This window comes from Scylla paramamosain, chromosome 14 (genome assembly GCF_035594125.1).
Source record: "Scylla paramamosain isolate STU-SP2022 chromosome 14, ASM3559412v1, whole genome shotgun sequence".
In the NCBI taxonomy this organism is placed as follows: domain Eukaryota; kingdom Metazoa; phylum Arthropoda; class Malacostraca; order Decapoda; family Portunidae; genus Scylla; species Scylla paramamosain.
This window is the reverse complement of record NC_087164.1, coordinates 25,617,207-25,632,017: the sequence shown is the minus strand read 5'-3', so window position 1 is coordinate 25,632,017 and position 14,811 is coordinate 25,617,207. Positions and strand designations below refer to the sequence as shown.

The 14,811-nt window shown below is 45.2% G+C and overlaps 2 protein-coding genes across 7 annotated transcripts in view; one reads left to right on the top strand and one right to left on the bottom strand.

Moving 5' to 3' along the window:
- Window positions 1-14,811, bottom strand: part of LOC135107078 (uncharacterized) — a 16,218-nt gene extending 1,407 nt beyond the window's left edge. Inside the window, exons 1-3 of one of the 6 annotated variants that reach the window (XM_064016702.1) lie at window positions 14,474-14,811; window positions 6,292-6,471; window positions 4,837-4,935 (exon numbers count right to left, since the gene is read on the bottom strand). In XM_064016702.1, coding sequence (XP_063872772.1) covers window positions 4,837-4,935; window positions 6,292-6,471; window positions 14,474-14,650 — 456 coding nt within the window. In that variant the 5' untranslated portion in view covers window positions 14,651-14,811. Of the gene's footprint in view, window positions 1-706; window positions 791-1,690; window positions 1,811-2,482; window positions 2,529-3,625; window positions 3,695-4,836; window positions 4,936-6,291; window positions 6,472-14,473 lie in introns of all 6 variants that reach the window. The other 5 variants (XM_064016703.1, XM_064016706.1, XM_064016704.1 and 2 more) reach the window with 5 other exon arrangements.
- The window catches only part of LOC135107077 (potassium channel subfamily K member 13-like), a 112,520-nt gene continuing 97,798 nt past the window's right edge, over window positions 90-14,811 (top strand). Inside the window, exon 1 of the mRNA XM_064016698.1 lies at window positions 90-148. The gene's annotated coding sequence lies outside the window, so the exon portion shown is untranslated. The remainder of the gene's footprint in view (window positions 149-14,811) is intronic.

Here is a 14,811-nt window from a genome sequence, read left to right as displayed (position 1 = left end):
CCATCTCTACCATGGGGATACCTCTAGCCAAAATATGATGAAAGAGAAAAGTTTTAGCCAAAAGATTCTTCAAATGATCATTGTTCTTTCCCAGGTTAGTGAGGCGTGGGTGGAGTGGAGGCGCCCCAGCCGACTGGACCCGAGTCAGGTTAGTTTTGATAGCCTTGAAGAAGCTGAAGTTTGATGTTGGGAATTTTGTTTGTTTGCATTTTTTGTTAGTGTTATGCCGATGGGGAGAAATACTATTAGGTGATCGTCTAAATTTAGTACGTGGCTTTGTGCAAGTTAGCCGACGTCAAACCCTTTCCGAACATGCGAAGGCGGTCTTCGTTTACGCTGTAGTTGTTTGCATGTCTGCATACACATTGCCCAAGGAGTAAAGTCTTTGACATGCTTGCTACATAGATCTTGAAAAATAAGGCAGAGATAGGAAGTGATCTAGAAAAGTAAAAATCTTTGAAGAATAAAGTAAAAATAGGAGATGATCTAGAAAAAGAAAATCTTTTGAACTACAAGCCCTATGTGTTTGTAAAAATAGGATGCATTTATTTATGAATGAACAGTGCTTGGTAAATTTAGAAGCTCCTGGCTAGAAGCGATCAGCGTGAGTTTGTGGTGAGGAGCCGTCAAGTCTCTTCGTGGCGTGGCTAGGGACGGCATGCAGCGGCAGGCGGCGGGATGTACACGTAACCAGGAGTCGTTTCACCTGCTACAACAAATTTCTTAAGGCTAATGAGAGTTGGGACGCCTTTCCGCCAAGGTAACCCCAGGAGAGGTAAAGGTTAGGCGACTGAAACAAATAAAAGTAAATATGTAACTTTGTGTTGGGAGTGTGTGAAAACAGGAGGAGAAACATGCATTGTTGGGCGCTCGTAAAAGGGTTAGTTAGTCACCTGGACCACCATACTGATAAATACACGAGCGACATGGGGTGTTTGGTTGTCCCATTACTCCCACTAGTGGCTTCATCCTTTTTAGCCGTGAACAGTACATGCTGGTAGACATTTTTAGTACATGCATTTAAATGTGCTAATGGCAGAATGAAGAGAACAGGAGTATGTTAAAAAATGTTATAGGCAATCAGAATCCATAACTGGTGTCAGGAACCCCGAGACAGCAGGCGGGGAAGACTTGTTGGGTCTAAGTGACACGAGGCAGTAAACATGGTGCAAGAGACTCTGTATGAGGAGAGATGGCTGCTTAATGAATGAACTCGTGTTAAAAATTTTATCGCTCTTTTATCTTTAAGGAAATTTCATGTTGCTGATCACACTGTGGCTGCCATCTGCGAGTGTCACAGACCTCGGAGACAAGTAGTACATGTTCAAGCCACACACGAGACCACCAGGACGAGAGGTCAACAGTTTTACGCGTCTGTTTACTTACTACAACACAGTGATGTGAAGCACAGTGTTAGATGTTTCTCAAGATCGTTCGATCAAGGTTTGAGTTGTGGAATGTATCGAAGGAATTGTAAAGAAGCAAGAAGTGTATAATTTCACTACTTCTATGATAACTGACGCAGAAGTCAGACATCCATTATAGTTGGACTCAAGACTGTAAGAGAGAGACGTTGTGACAACATGGCCGCTGCAAAACTACCAGCTCTAAAGACGAGGACCAAGAACTACAAAAATCGTGGGCCATGTGGAGCGGTGTTCTGGGCCAGCCAGTGAGCCTCAGCACCTACCCGCGAAGAGGAGGATGTCAAACTGGATTCCTCCTTGATCGCCGAGGTTGTCGTGGCACTAGAGGAAAGAAGGGATGAGATTTTTGACTCTCCCGCTGTAGCACGCGCTGAGCAGGATGCCTGTTGGGAGTTAATGATACCTGAATTTCCCGCACCGGTACTGAGTCATGACAGACGCCTCGCACGGGACTGACTGTCAGGACGTGGATGAAGGTTCAGCTCCAAAGCTGTTTTTTTTTTTTCCTACACCTCAAAACAGAGTGCCACAGGGAAGCTGCTTGGCAGGTGACCGCTGCATGGTTGTGCCCAGCCTGGGGTTGGGTGAAGGCTGCAGGGGTCCCTTGGTGCACTGAGGCAGCGTGGCGCTCTGACCTAGAGTTATGGATTCAGTCACCTTACCACTAGTTAGAAAAATGGGTTAATTGTCTCTCATTTAGTTTCAAAATTAAGAGAAAATTTATCGTGAGTAATATTAGGGCGTTTTGGCATGCACACTTACGAAGGATTTTGTTTGTGAAAGAGCGGCCGGCATAATTAAAGCTGAAAAAGTCAATTATGTATTTGATACCGAATATATAAATTTACATTTATATATTCTAGAACTAGATTCTTTTGCGCGAGACTAATTAAGAAAATCTTAAGAGTACAAAACATGAAATGTATGCACGGGTGTAGAATCAATGCAAGGCTTTCTCAGCTTCATGATCTCGCTAATGCCGGCAGAGGCAAGAGATGAGCAGCACAGAGCGGTGCGGGGAGGGAGGCCAGCGGCACCTCTCACAATTAACTTACATGCAACTCTAAGTTTGAAGCGCATTTATGAACGCCACAAAAGTTTCTGCAAGGAAAAGTTTAACAAGTGAAAATACGTCTAGAGTGATGAGACAAATTTAACGCAAGAAATTGGTCAAGGATCAAAGTATGTCCGAAAAGTTGTTGTCTGGAGGGCGTCAGCGTGCTCAAGTGAACAGATGACCACTAGCGGCGATGCGTCGAGGCGGGGAGCGTGGAGGTGGTGCGTCACACAGCCAGAAGACGATCTTGGGCGCTGCTAAATTCACCACAATTCACAAAAGCTGCGCTTACAGGAGACCTGTTCAGTGTGTGGTTTGTAGTTGAACATGTTATCAACATGCAAAGTGAGTTTCGTATATTTCGTTTACACTGGTTTGTGAAGTGACGTGATGCTGTTGAGTGCTGCCTTCTGTCAGATATGAGTGACGCATGGCACAGTAAGTTTGGCATCAATGAGTAATGACACGAGTACGATACCTTTCCAGATTAACCAAAGACTGCAAATGCGTGGGCCAAGGCATGCGATTCACAAGGACAGTAATTACTGGAAGGCAGAAAGTAAAGAAGGACGAGTTCAGCAAGAGGAAAAGAAAAGTATAGTGAAGCAAAGCTCGTGATCAGCGCGGAGAGAGCGTGGCGGGGCGGCTGACGGGAATAGCCGTGCGGACACGAGCTGCTGCGTGCAACGCCAGCATTATGAGGCAAATGAATGTTAATTATCAGACGAGTTTATCGTTTGGTGTGCCGGAAATTATTTAAACACTGTTTATTTATTCATCAGGCAAAAAGCACACGTTTATATTATTATATATGGTAAGAAACTACAACTGAGATGCATTAGATCATAATTGGCCGCTCCGATGGAGATGAGCAAAGGGTTAAGGTAGATACATTGAGCGTGTTATATCGAGACAGTTAGGCGGCGCGGGGGAGTCTCACCAAGCCTCCCTTCTTTGATCCTGGACCTTGTAGTCCTCTGTCTCATTGGAGCACCATTAGTTAGGGATGAATCTGCAGGTTAACAGCTTCCTCACACTGCTTTACCATGTCACTAATGAGCTCGAATAATGGCAGCAGCAAAGTGTGAGTTATTGGTCTCGGCGTGAGTTTAGGGTGAGGGTGCTAAGGATGGACCAGTACCTCACGACGCAAGCTGTTTGAGTATTTGCCGTAAGTGTCGTCCAGGTACTGAATGGCCTCGATGGGAGACTGGAAAGAGGTCGTGATATTTCATCATTTAGAACAAAGATATTTCATTAGGATAACTACAGGGAATTATTCTTTGATTCAGGTGTCATACTGTGCTGTATATTGCTCGAAATTTATCCATTCATTGTTATTTAAAACAGTGGCACTTATACACTGTGCATATCTTTGCGCATGAAGTGTTTCTCTTGAATTGACTGCTTGGCGCTCTTCCGCACAGTGGAACGGTCTGACGCTGTGCCTGATTCAGTTCCTCAGCTGTCTGCTCGACCACATTACTTCTCGAAGGGAATCTCCTTCAAAGTCGTCAGTCATCTCGCGTTTAGATTACAGTGATGCATGACAACTAGCTTAGTGAATTTTGAATGCTAAATGTTATGCCAAAGCGGTTGCCATTGTAGCGTTTCGGCCAAAGTTTACCGCAGTCCTTTAGTCCAAGAAAATTGCGTCATTATATTATGCATGCTTCTTTCCGTCACGATCGGACAGTCTGTTGACCAAAATGACGTCAGTTTCCTGGAGATGAGGACTTGCAGGAAAAGAGTGGTAAACTCGGTTTTTCAGAAAGGCAAAAGTAAAGTGGCAACAAAGAGCAGCAGTACGAATGTATTCGGCGCCGCCTCGCCACCACACCTGTGCTTGCTCTTTGTCGCCCGGTCTCTCATCTAATTCTCCTTTGGCTTCAGAAATTGATGCACCGCAATATGTCTACTGAATAAAGCTTTCTGTGCTAATTGTAAGTTAAACTAAAAAATAAAAAATAAAACATAAACATAAGTTGACGTGAGAAGAAAGTTTTGGACACAGACCGCTGATAGGTGTTTCTCACAAGGAAGGTGACGTTAGGGCACAACCAGGCAGGTGCAGAGAAACAGAACTCTGGAGTCACAAGTCACGTGAAACACAGCTGCGGGAGGGCTGTGGCTCAACATGCTGGTCGTTAGCCTAGTCATGCCCTTGTGGGTGTTCACCTTCAGTTTTGTTTAAAGAAGCAGACAACCTGCACACAAGGACGACCACACAGGATACACCTCACAGCTAAATAAAATAGCAAGTGCAGGGGCTGCTAGCCAAACCGCTTAGAACACCACGCTTTTGCTGCTTATAGTTAATGGATGAAAGGAAGAGAAGGTCCGTCCACCGACCATGTCCTTCATGACGGCGCGTATTCTGTCTCTCTCATTTTCGAAGCAGACGCAGGTACTTCCGCTGATCAAGTCGGTCGGAATGCTGCATCTTTTCCGCTGTTGGCACATCATTATGATTGTGTGTCATAAGCCAGATCCAGGTGTATGTGTGTGAGTGTGTGTGTAGGTGCTAGTCTCCGCGGGGAGGGCCGCGTGCCGCGAGTGTCGGGGGGACGGAATCACGGCATTAAGAAATCTACCATCGGGAAACACATCATCCATGAAAACCGAAGATGACATATTCATATTAATTACTGAAATATATGAATGGAATTGAGGGTAACTATATTTGATTAATAAAAAAATAACTGAAAAATTAATCATAATTGCTCCATTGCACAGCATCTATTCTCTGGTAAAAATGGTAATGGAAAGATAATCTCCTGACGGTGATGCGTGCACCTCACTGATTGCACACAGCGTGGGGCTGGGTCCGGCCTACTTGCTCTGGGTTCAGTCCGGTTGCCGCTTGGCACTACATACATTCTTTACTCGGAATAGTCATCATATTTGAACTGCCCAGCAGAGGACCCTACACGTGGACACCAGCTGGCCGCTCATGGTGGGGAAGGTGGGAGTGGACAGACTCTTCTCTGACCGTCTATATTCCTCGAAATACGCTTTGACGTAACAATCACGCAGTGGCTGACACCTACAAGACTAGGCTTCCTACTATTTACATTATATATTATTCAACCAGTACTTTTAATTTTGACATATTTGACCCATTTATAAGACTAACATCGTGATTATCTTTACTTAACCTGTGGGGGATGTAAGGCCATTAGTTACACATAATTTAGATGCATACACATGACACTCACCTCTGCCTTGCGCCACCACTCACATGATCCACAGAGCGCGCACATCACGGCAGAGGAGGGGCAGGGGGAGAAGGGGGGAGTCAAGGCCGGCCAAGTTTTCGTGTCAGAGTGATGGGCAGTCCGACATTACGGAAGCCTTATCTCCCCCACCCCAACCAGGCGTGTATATCTGGCGCAGTGCCCCTTGTGTAACACCCGAGTATCCTCCCTTCGCCCCGCGGCTCCTTGCCCCTCCTCTCTCGTCAGTTACCCTCTCATGACTTGCACCATCGTCTCCTTTCTCTCTCTCTCTCTCTCTCTCTCTCTCTCTCTCTCTCTCTCTCTCTCTCTCTCTCTCTCTCTCTCTCTCTCTCTCTACCAGTCCTAATTATATCTGGTTATTCCATAATTTTTTGCATTTGTAATTTGAATTACTATTTTCACACACACACAAACACTCTCTCTCTCTCTCTCTCTCTCTCTCTCTCTCTCTCTCTCTCTCTCTCTCTCTCTCTCTCTCTCTCTCTCTCTCTCTCTCTCTCTCTCTCTACACATACATACACATCCCTCATTTTCCATCACAAGTGGCCAGCTTCCACCAGTGCCTTACCTCAAGGGGCAGCCCCTGCCTGGCACGGAAGTTAGCAATGATGTCATCTGCCTGTCGCTCGAAGTCAGTGGGGGCACGAGGCTCGAAGGCATCGAGGAGAGGGTTGGAGGCGGCGGGTTCTGCAGTGGCAGGGCGGGCAGGGCTTGGGACGAAGGAAGCGGGGTCCATGTTCTGCGTCTCCTGCAACACAAGACGATTGTGAGTGTTGTGTTGTTGCGAGGAGGAAGGGAAAGAAACGGATGAGGTAGGAGTGGCAGGCCTGTTTCCATCAAGAGTTGCGGGAGGAGGTCTCTGGCAGGGAACAGTGACTGGGGCAGCGGAGGTGTAGTGTGTAGTTTCCCGAGGCCCGGCTGGTGAATGTCCCAAGTCTTAGTTAGGATGTCCAGATGACTTCGACATTCAGTGATGCAGCGTGTCAGTGTGTGTACGTACATGCATTGCCCTTATGTACTACTAGTGTGTGTGTGTGTGTGTGTGTGTGTGTGTGTGTGGGTTGGAATAAGTTTAATCATGTTTAAATATAAAAAGGGTACTATTAGCTAGAATAATGAAATGATGTAAATAAAATAAACTCAACAAAAAGTGGTATTAAGAAGCTAATAAGCAGTAAACATACTGAAGCGATACAGGCAGGCATTACTGTCATGCAGCAGCAGAGGCTGGCTGGTCAAGGATGGAGGCTTGCGGCGACGAGACTGCCGGGCCGCTGCCTCGCCATCCTCACCAGCTTTCTACTTAGTGCTATCTTGAAATATATATATATATATATATATATATATATATATATATATATATATATATATATATATATATATATATATATATATATATATATATATGTTAGTTTTACGCTAAAACTGATGTTTATAAATAAAAAAAGCAAAAAAAGCAAATAAAGTATATAAACCTGAAAATTTAAGAGAAAAACTTTAATGACTAATAATTATTATGTGTCCTGTAATTATTAGGAAAAATGGCTTGCTATCAAAAAGTTTAATGGTACATGTTTTCTCTCCTGTGCGTCAGTGTAGCAAAACACCTAAGAGGTAGTTTTCATGTTGCTTGCATTATGCACGCACCAAAACGCGTCAGCCATCATGCAGCTAGCGGTGGAACAGGACCGGCCGCGCTGCTCCGCTAGGAACTGTGCTCCGGCCCGCCACACAGCGGGACGCTCTCTTAGAAGGAGGGAGGGTTGCAAGACTCGAGGGTTTGTGTACATGAGTTTCAGTGCAGGACCAAGTTTCACGCCACAGCATACAACAGGCGAAACACAGAATCCACAACTCACAAGGTTGTGTGGAGCTTAGGTCGTTCAGTGGAGGAACACCCTCGTCTCCCCGCCGTGGACGTAGGAAGTGGACATTCGTTATAACGAGTCGCAGGTGTGAGGAAACTAATAAGGAGTTGTGAAGGAGTAAGAGGGTACAGGATGCTACGAAGGCAGGAGAATGCTACTTGAAATAGTATAGCTATTATATAGGGACAGGAAAGGTATATAGTGAGGAAGTTGCCTTGCAGAAATATGACGCAAGTAATTTTATATTAGTTGGTCATGAATGACGCTGGAAAGTGTGAAGCTGATTGACTTAAAGCCTTTGACGTGAATCTCCATGAGAAAATAAATAGCAAGAAAAGAAATACTCATGAATGTGAATCAGCCAGGGAAGTATTGTAATTTCTCAAATTAGATGACATACACACACAATAAATTAACAGATAAACTAAAGAATGTTGAAACTAACAGAGCAGCAAGGAGTTAGTCCTCGTGTAATGTAAAGGGCTGATAAGATGTAATGAGATCACGAGTACAGCGTTTGAAAACTAGTTTCCTTGTTGTAGCCACAAGTTTCATTAAGGCTGTGCAACAACAGAAGTAATGTGTCTAGCTGCATTCTTAAGGCATGCTAATGGTAACAGTAATGATAATAATAAATAAAGACGAGACAGCTGGCGGTAGAGGTGTGGACAGGGAAATAAGACCAGACATTATTGATGTGCTCACTACTTGTACATTGTCTATCTGTGAGGGTGAAGGAATGCCTCCGTTACGAGCGATACTCAAGACTTGGGTGGAGGGGAGATCAAAATGTTTGCTGGAGGGGATAGGGGAACGCTGGGCGTGTCCATGGCCAGAAGAATCTCATTTCTCTGTCCGGCTCAGTCTGCCTCGCCAGCTGACTTGTGATGCGATCATGACGCGCAGTTAACTTTTAGGGAAGCCAAGCAGTGTCAGTGCCATGTACACAAACATCAGTAATTATTGTCGCTCGGAATACGATGATTTAATTTTGTGAGTCGAATCCATCTTTTTATTGGTTTTATTCAAATGTTTATTTTTTACAAAACGAAAATTTTTTGTTTGTTTTTTGTTTAGGAGTATCGGGTATTAGGGAGGTGGGAAAGGATGTGGTGTAGGGCTTGGCGTAAGGGTTAGATCCGACGCCTGACTGATGCCACAGCCGGGGTGTAGGGCATGAAACCGCAATAATCCTCCTGGAAAAACAACCATAAACACTGGCTTACTCTTGAGCACACGGCATGTTGCCACAAATATCAATATTCCAGAAAATATGCCTATTTTGTCATCGTATGATATAGGACAGTTGCCATGAAAGTCGAAAAAAGGAAACAGCATGATGTTAACTGGCTAAAACATTCGGCCACAGTTATGATAAAATTAGCAAAGTGAAGCAGAATTGGGCATCGAGTTAGAGGCGAAACATAAGCAGTGAGAAGTGGAAGGCTGGCGGATGGAGGCAGAGTGGTGCACAGGGGCGGAGCAGCCAAGCGTGGCGGTGCTCGTGGAGGGTGGTGACAGCGGAGGCAGGAAGGAGGGTCTTGCTGGGCCATGGTGGTGGATCTGTCAGAGCGTTACTTGTCATGGATGAGTTAGTAGGGCGAAGAAGTTTCCGCAGTGAATCAAGAGTACATTTGTAGCTTGAGGAGCCCCAGCGTGGCTCACTCACCATGCACTTCGGGGCCACTTCCTCAGGGTATTTCATGGACGTTAAATAACGCCGGGGATAGTTGTCGACAGGATCCACTTCAGCAATCTTTGTTTTGTAGAGAATAAAGCTTTCATTATGCGTATGTTTAACTACATCATATAAGGGGTCAGTATCAAATTCACTGCTGAACTTTGGTTATTTTGCTTACATGCTTCCAAACGCGTCACATGAACACAAGGATTGATGATTGATTACTTCAATAAGCACACCTGAAACGTTCTGTGTAATTAGAGCACCTGCCATAGAGACACAGCGACGAGGGTTCAGTCACCACACTGAACCACCTTCGCTGTGTGTCGTGTGTGTGTGTGTGTGTGTGTGTGTAGCAAGTATTCTCTATGAGGCCGATAGCTGATGGGATATTAAGCAGGTCGTACGTATATTTCATATGAATGTTGAGGATTGACCTTCACGAAATGACACCAGTTATCATTTAAAGTATGTCATTACTATTTGTCTTTGTGAGAGGAAGTGCCTGTTTAATCCTGTGCATTCTAACAATTCCGTGACTGGTAGTGCTCCGCTGCGTTACTTTCGTTTCACCGCATGCTGGTGTCTGACTGTGTTCCCTGTGTGGCTCCCTAGGCGGCCCATCGTTTGGGTGGCTGCCGCGTGCCAAGTGGATGCCAGCGGGTTCCTTGGTTTTCTCTTCCGTGATGGCCGCGAAAGCCGGTGCTCGAGGACAGCTAATTAAAACACTTCCTTTTTCGCTGAGCTCTTTATTGTATTATTTTTGGCCGGCGGTCAGATCGTGCTAGAAGTCCTGATTCGGCGCTGCTCTCAAGAAAAACCTGCCAGAGACCTTTACTGAGCGCCACTAGTGGGGATAAAAAGTCGTGCTGGCTTATGCCTTGTCTGCTACACCATACTTCTACAGAACGACATGGACTGTGGATTCAAGAAGTCGTTATTTGAAAACTACTATAGATAATGGAATTATATTTCAGCACTCATACAATTTAGGAAATGCATCGAGGCAGACGTGGATATCGTGCATAGTTCCTGCCTTCAGTGCTGACTGGCAGTGATGTTCGCCCCGTGGCGGTCTCCTGCGTTCATTCACCAATGTACAGTAAAAAATAGATAAATAGATAAATAATAATAATTATTATTAATTAATTTGTTGTTGTTATTATTATTATTATTATTATTATTATTATTATTATTATTATTATCATTATCATCATTAACAATAAATTGTGCTCGTTATTTTACTGGACACGGATGACATTGTGTTTATTATATACAATTTTCAAATGTTGCAAAGGCTCAGCCTGCACAGTTGAGTTCTACTTTGGGTCCTACGCTGCTTCAACATCAAGTTCTTCTTAGGCAGAAAATAACATAAGTGTGAAATAGTCTTCATGAAATTAATGAAAGTAGCACATTACCTGAATAACTGCATTCAGCATCACTAGATTACTGATTTCGTATTTTCAGGTAACAAATTATTTGTAGAGCAACAAGCGTGAAGGTCAAAGTAATGATGGCTCTGAGGGATTCATCAGCTCAGTGTCCTTTATAATAATAACAATCTTTTGGAGTGCCAACGCATGTGTAAATCCTCCTGTGTTTTAAAAGATTTGTGGAACACTTTCTTCTCATCCAGAGGTTTCTTTTCCGATATGTAAAAGAAGCTGACACGTGACAAATGCGTGACGGCCACGAGCCCTCCTGGCCAAGGAGGCGATCACAGCTGCACCACCAAATATGGGCGCGCCAGGCTCAGCCAACACAGCGGTGCTCCAAGTTTCGGTTGTCCTCTTTCTTTCATTATCATGTATCTTTGTTATATATTTCGTGCGCATGTACACAATTCGTAAATTACGTCTCTCAGTTTAGGAAAACAGTTTGTTTCTACCTTGGTTAAGTCATTCCGTGTTCAACTTGTGGCAAGTCGTGATATGTAAGCCAGTCAAGCTCAGTCTGTGAAGTCAGATATAGTCAATCATTGGTGAAGTCGAGCAAAAGTTATTTTGACACGGAAATGTCGCAACGCAATCGACAAAGTGGTCATTCATGAAATCTTAAAATTCTGTAAAATCCTTCCCTCTTTTTCCCAACACCGCCCTCCATCCAAGACCGTCGCCTTCCTGCACCAAGTACGAATGTGTGACACTTTCACCTCGTGCCCAAACTGTTCGAGATTCTGTTGCCCTTTTTGTTACATAAACTTGTCTCATTCATGCCCATGAGTCATGTCACTGAGTGTGCAGTGACTGCATCACTGACGCATAACAAATTCTCAGTCTGTACAGCGAGATATCTTAGTGTGGCTACTTCATTAACACTATCTTCTGCAATGACAAGCATGGGAATGCTTCATATATTTCAGGAAAGTTATTTTAAACTATTCGTTTTATGTAATATGAATGGACAGTCAGGAACAAGAGGTGTGCATCTTTGTCACTGGTCACGGGCCACAATTATGTCGTGTGGTGAGCAGCTGTATCTGAACCGCGATTATGAATCCATTGGTGGCCGGCAGCCGAGCGAGACACCCGAGATGGGGGGGAAGGGGGAGCGACCCTTGGCACGCGCCACCCCCTCAGCCACCCCGCCCGCCGCACCGCCATATATGTCCCTCCACTGCGCCGAGCGAACAGCGCCCACCAGCTTCACGGTGGATTGGCTGACGGCACTCACGCAGCGGCAAGGCCACACCGTCAGGAGTCTGTGGTCAGGCAGGCGTCATAAGCATATTTCTTTTCTTTTTTTATTTTTTTATGATTGCTTCAGAATTATTACCATTTATATTTTTAACTGAAAAGAAGCTTTACGGTCCTGATTACTGATAACCATGTTATTAATGATTCAAAACTCATGGATGTCTAAGCCACCTGGTGAGCAGCGGGGGCGCGTCAGGAGGAAAGGTGGAGGCGCTTCTGTTCTCTAGCCGAAATTAGGTCTGTGGGTTAACGCCAGCCGGGAAGCGTGAACAAAGAGCGGCGGTGCCCCATTTAGCCGCGGGAGGAGTGAGGCGATGTGATGGTGGGTGGGAGGGACTCGCCTTCTGGGATAAACTTGGTCTGAAGAGCACCTGTGTCAAGTGTCAGGGCGTGTAGCTACTGCATCGTGCAATTATCAGTTCATGCGTTACCTTCTGCATGTCCAGTCATATGTGCATCACTAAAATCTAATGGAAATGAAAGAGATTGTATCGAAATGAGGGTGCAACAGCCTGTCCAAAAATTTCCTTTGTTTCATGTCTGTGAATGTTTAATATACAAAAACTCAAAATTGTTCAGGTATATGTGAGTCCAGTCATTTATTACTGCAAGAGGGACATGTCAGGCTTGGAATGGGCAGGAGGGTAAGCAGCAATACGTGGAAATGTTTTCTTTCTGCGCACAAGATATTGATGAACTTTTCTATTTTTATGTTCCCTGGTTGTGACAAACACGACAGATACAAAAGGTAAAATGGAAGAAGGATTAAATTATCTGGTAGCTGTACTGCTACAAGTACAACAACCACCTCCACCAGCACAACATCAACAGCAACAATAACTACTACTACAACAGCAACAACAACTACTACTGCTACTACTACTACTACTACTACTACTACTACTACTACTACGCACTAACACTCTATGTTAGTTATATTATTCTTATGAATCTCATGTAATATCACATTATTCTTATGAATCTCATGTAATATCACACATACTTGTAAGTTATTTTACACCTGAATAAGAAGTAACGAATCATGTGCGGTTAGGTTAGATTGGTAAGGAAGAGTGTAGGTGGAGGAGGGGGTGGAGTGAGCGTCAGAATGCGGTGGAAGAGAGGGTGTGTCAGGTAGAGAGTGGGTGTGGTGCGTGTCAGCATGGAATAAAAATGTGGTTGTGGATCAGCAGAGGAGAGGAGGTGGGTGTGGGTTAGGGATGAATTCCAGAGGGAGGAAGGTGGTGGACAAAAATAGCTCGTCTTCCCTGGCACGCTCACGCTCCTGTTTTCCGCCATGATGTGTCAAACCAGCATGACGTCATTATCACATATGGGTTTGTCATCAGGATTTGTCATTGCATTTATCGTTCCGTCATATGATCTTCCGTCAAGGCCTGTTGGCACTATCTGTGTTGCATTTTGACGTTCAGAGCTATTCAGGGATGAGTCTGCTGATCGACCAGAGCATCGCCGGAGAGTCTGGACGCCACACCGGGCAGCCTGCACCCTTGGCCTTCATAGCTTGATCCTTCCGTCTCAAGGGTCAACTGCTGCTCACATACCTTGCGTAGTTTTGATGGTGTTTCATCGCCACAAACTTTTTTTTTATTTTTTTATTTATTTATTTATTTATTTTATTTTTTTTTTTTTTAGTTCAAGCATGTGCTTCTCGTGGAGGTGACCTTGTCCTGACACGCAGGGCAGGCACGCACTCCAGGCTGCTGCTGCTGTGACGGCTGAGGCGCCTTTTGTGTGTATGGTTTAGATGGGCAGTGGTTTGAAATGTGCGTACTTTTTCACTCGCACCCTAATGCATTCGTGCGCAGGCTCTCTCCCTCTCTCACACACACACACACACACACACACACACACACATTCCAAGAGAATAGAATAGTGTAATATTTAGTGCCAGGGAGAAAATAATGAGAAAACTCCGAAGTTTTTTTTTCCGAGATGACGAAATGACCTCTGAAATGAGGTCATTTCGTGTAGCCGTCAGCATCCACATCCATGGCAAGGCGGGGTGTTGGAGGAGCTGTGACCAACTCTTCCAAGGAAGCAGGGCCCTTTTTTTATTATCTGTTGTATTTGCCTTGTGTCAACATTGTGGCAAAAGATCCAGTCATCCCTTGCACGTGTGAGCACGACCCGCGCTGGCCTGAGGCACCGACAGCAATGCATCCTGTTGCTCTTAGATCCAAATTTTCACCAAGCGGCGCGGCCTCCGCTCGCAGTTGTTAGGGCGTCACCACCGTCACTGTCACTTCACTTTTCACAGTCTTTGAGTTTTCCTTTCCTTCCTCTTTTTTTTTTCTTTTTCATTTTAGCCAAAAGACATGTGTACCTAAAAGAACTTTAATTCATCAAAATCTTGAGCTTTGAAAACAAACAAGTATTTTGTCAGGTACTCTTAGGGAAAGCTTTCCACTTGTTTGTACAGATGGCACCACCTGAGCCTGGGAGTCATTGGGTAGGATGGGGGACATGTGTGGGACTCACCCTCTTCGACATGGAGCCGTCCAAGCCGTACTGCCTCTCAATGTCGAGGAGGTGTCCGCCCTGAGGAAGGTGGACAGTGGTGCAGATGGAGCGGGTTCCTGAGGCATCATCCTTCTTTTCCCTCTGGCGGAGGCCAATAGGGGTGTACTTGTAGCCGTAAGCAGATGGCCAGCTCATGGTTGCGAATGAGTGAAGCGACGGAGGCAGTGACGGGAAGACGGTGCACGCACGCTGGCTTTCGGGGCAACACTGGCTGGGCGCCCTGGCTCTCGCAGCTCCTTGGCACTCGGCCCCGTGCCCACCCTTCCGTACGTGTGCCACGAACCATCCACGGCCCA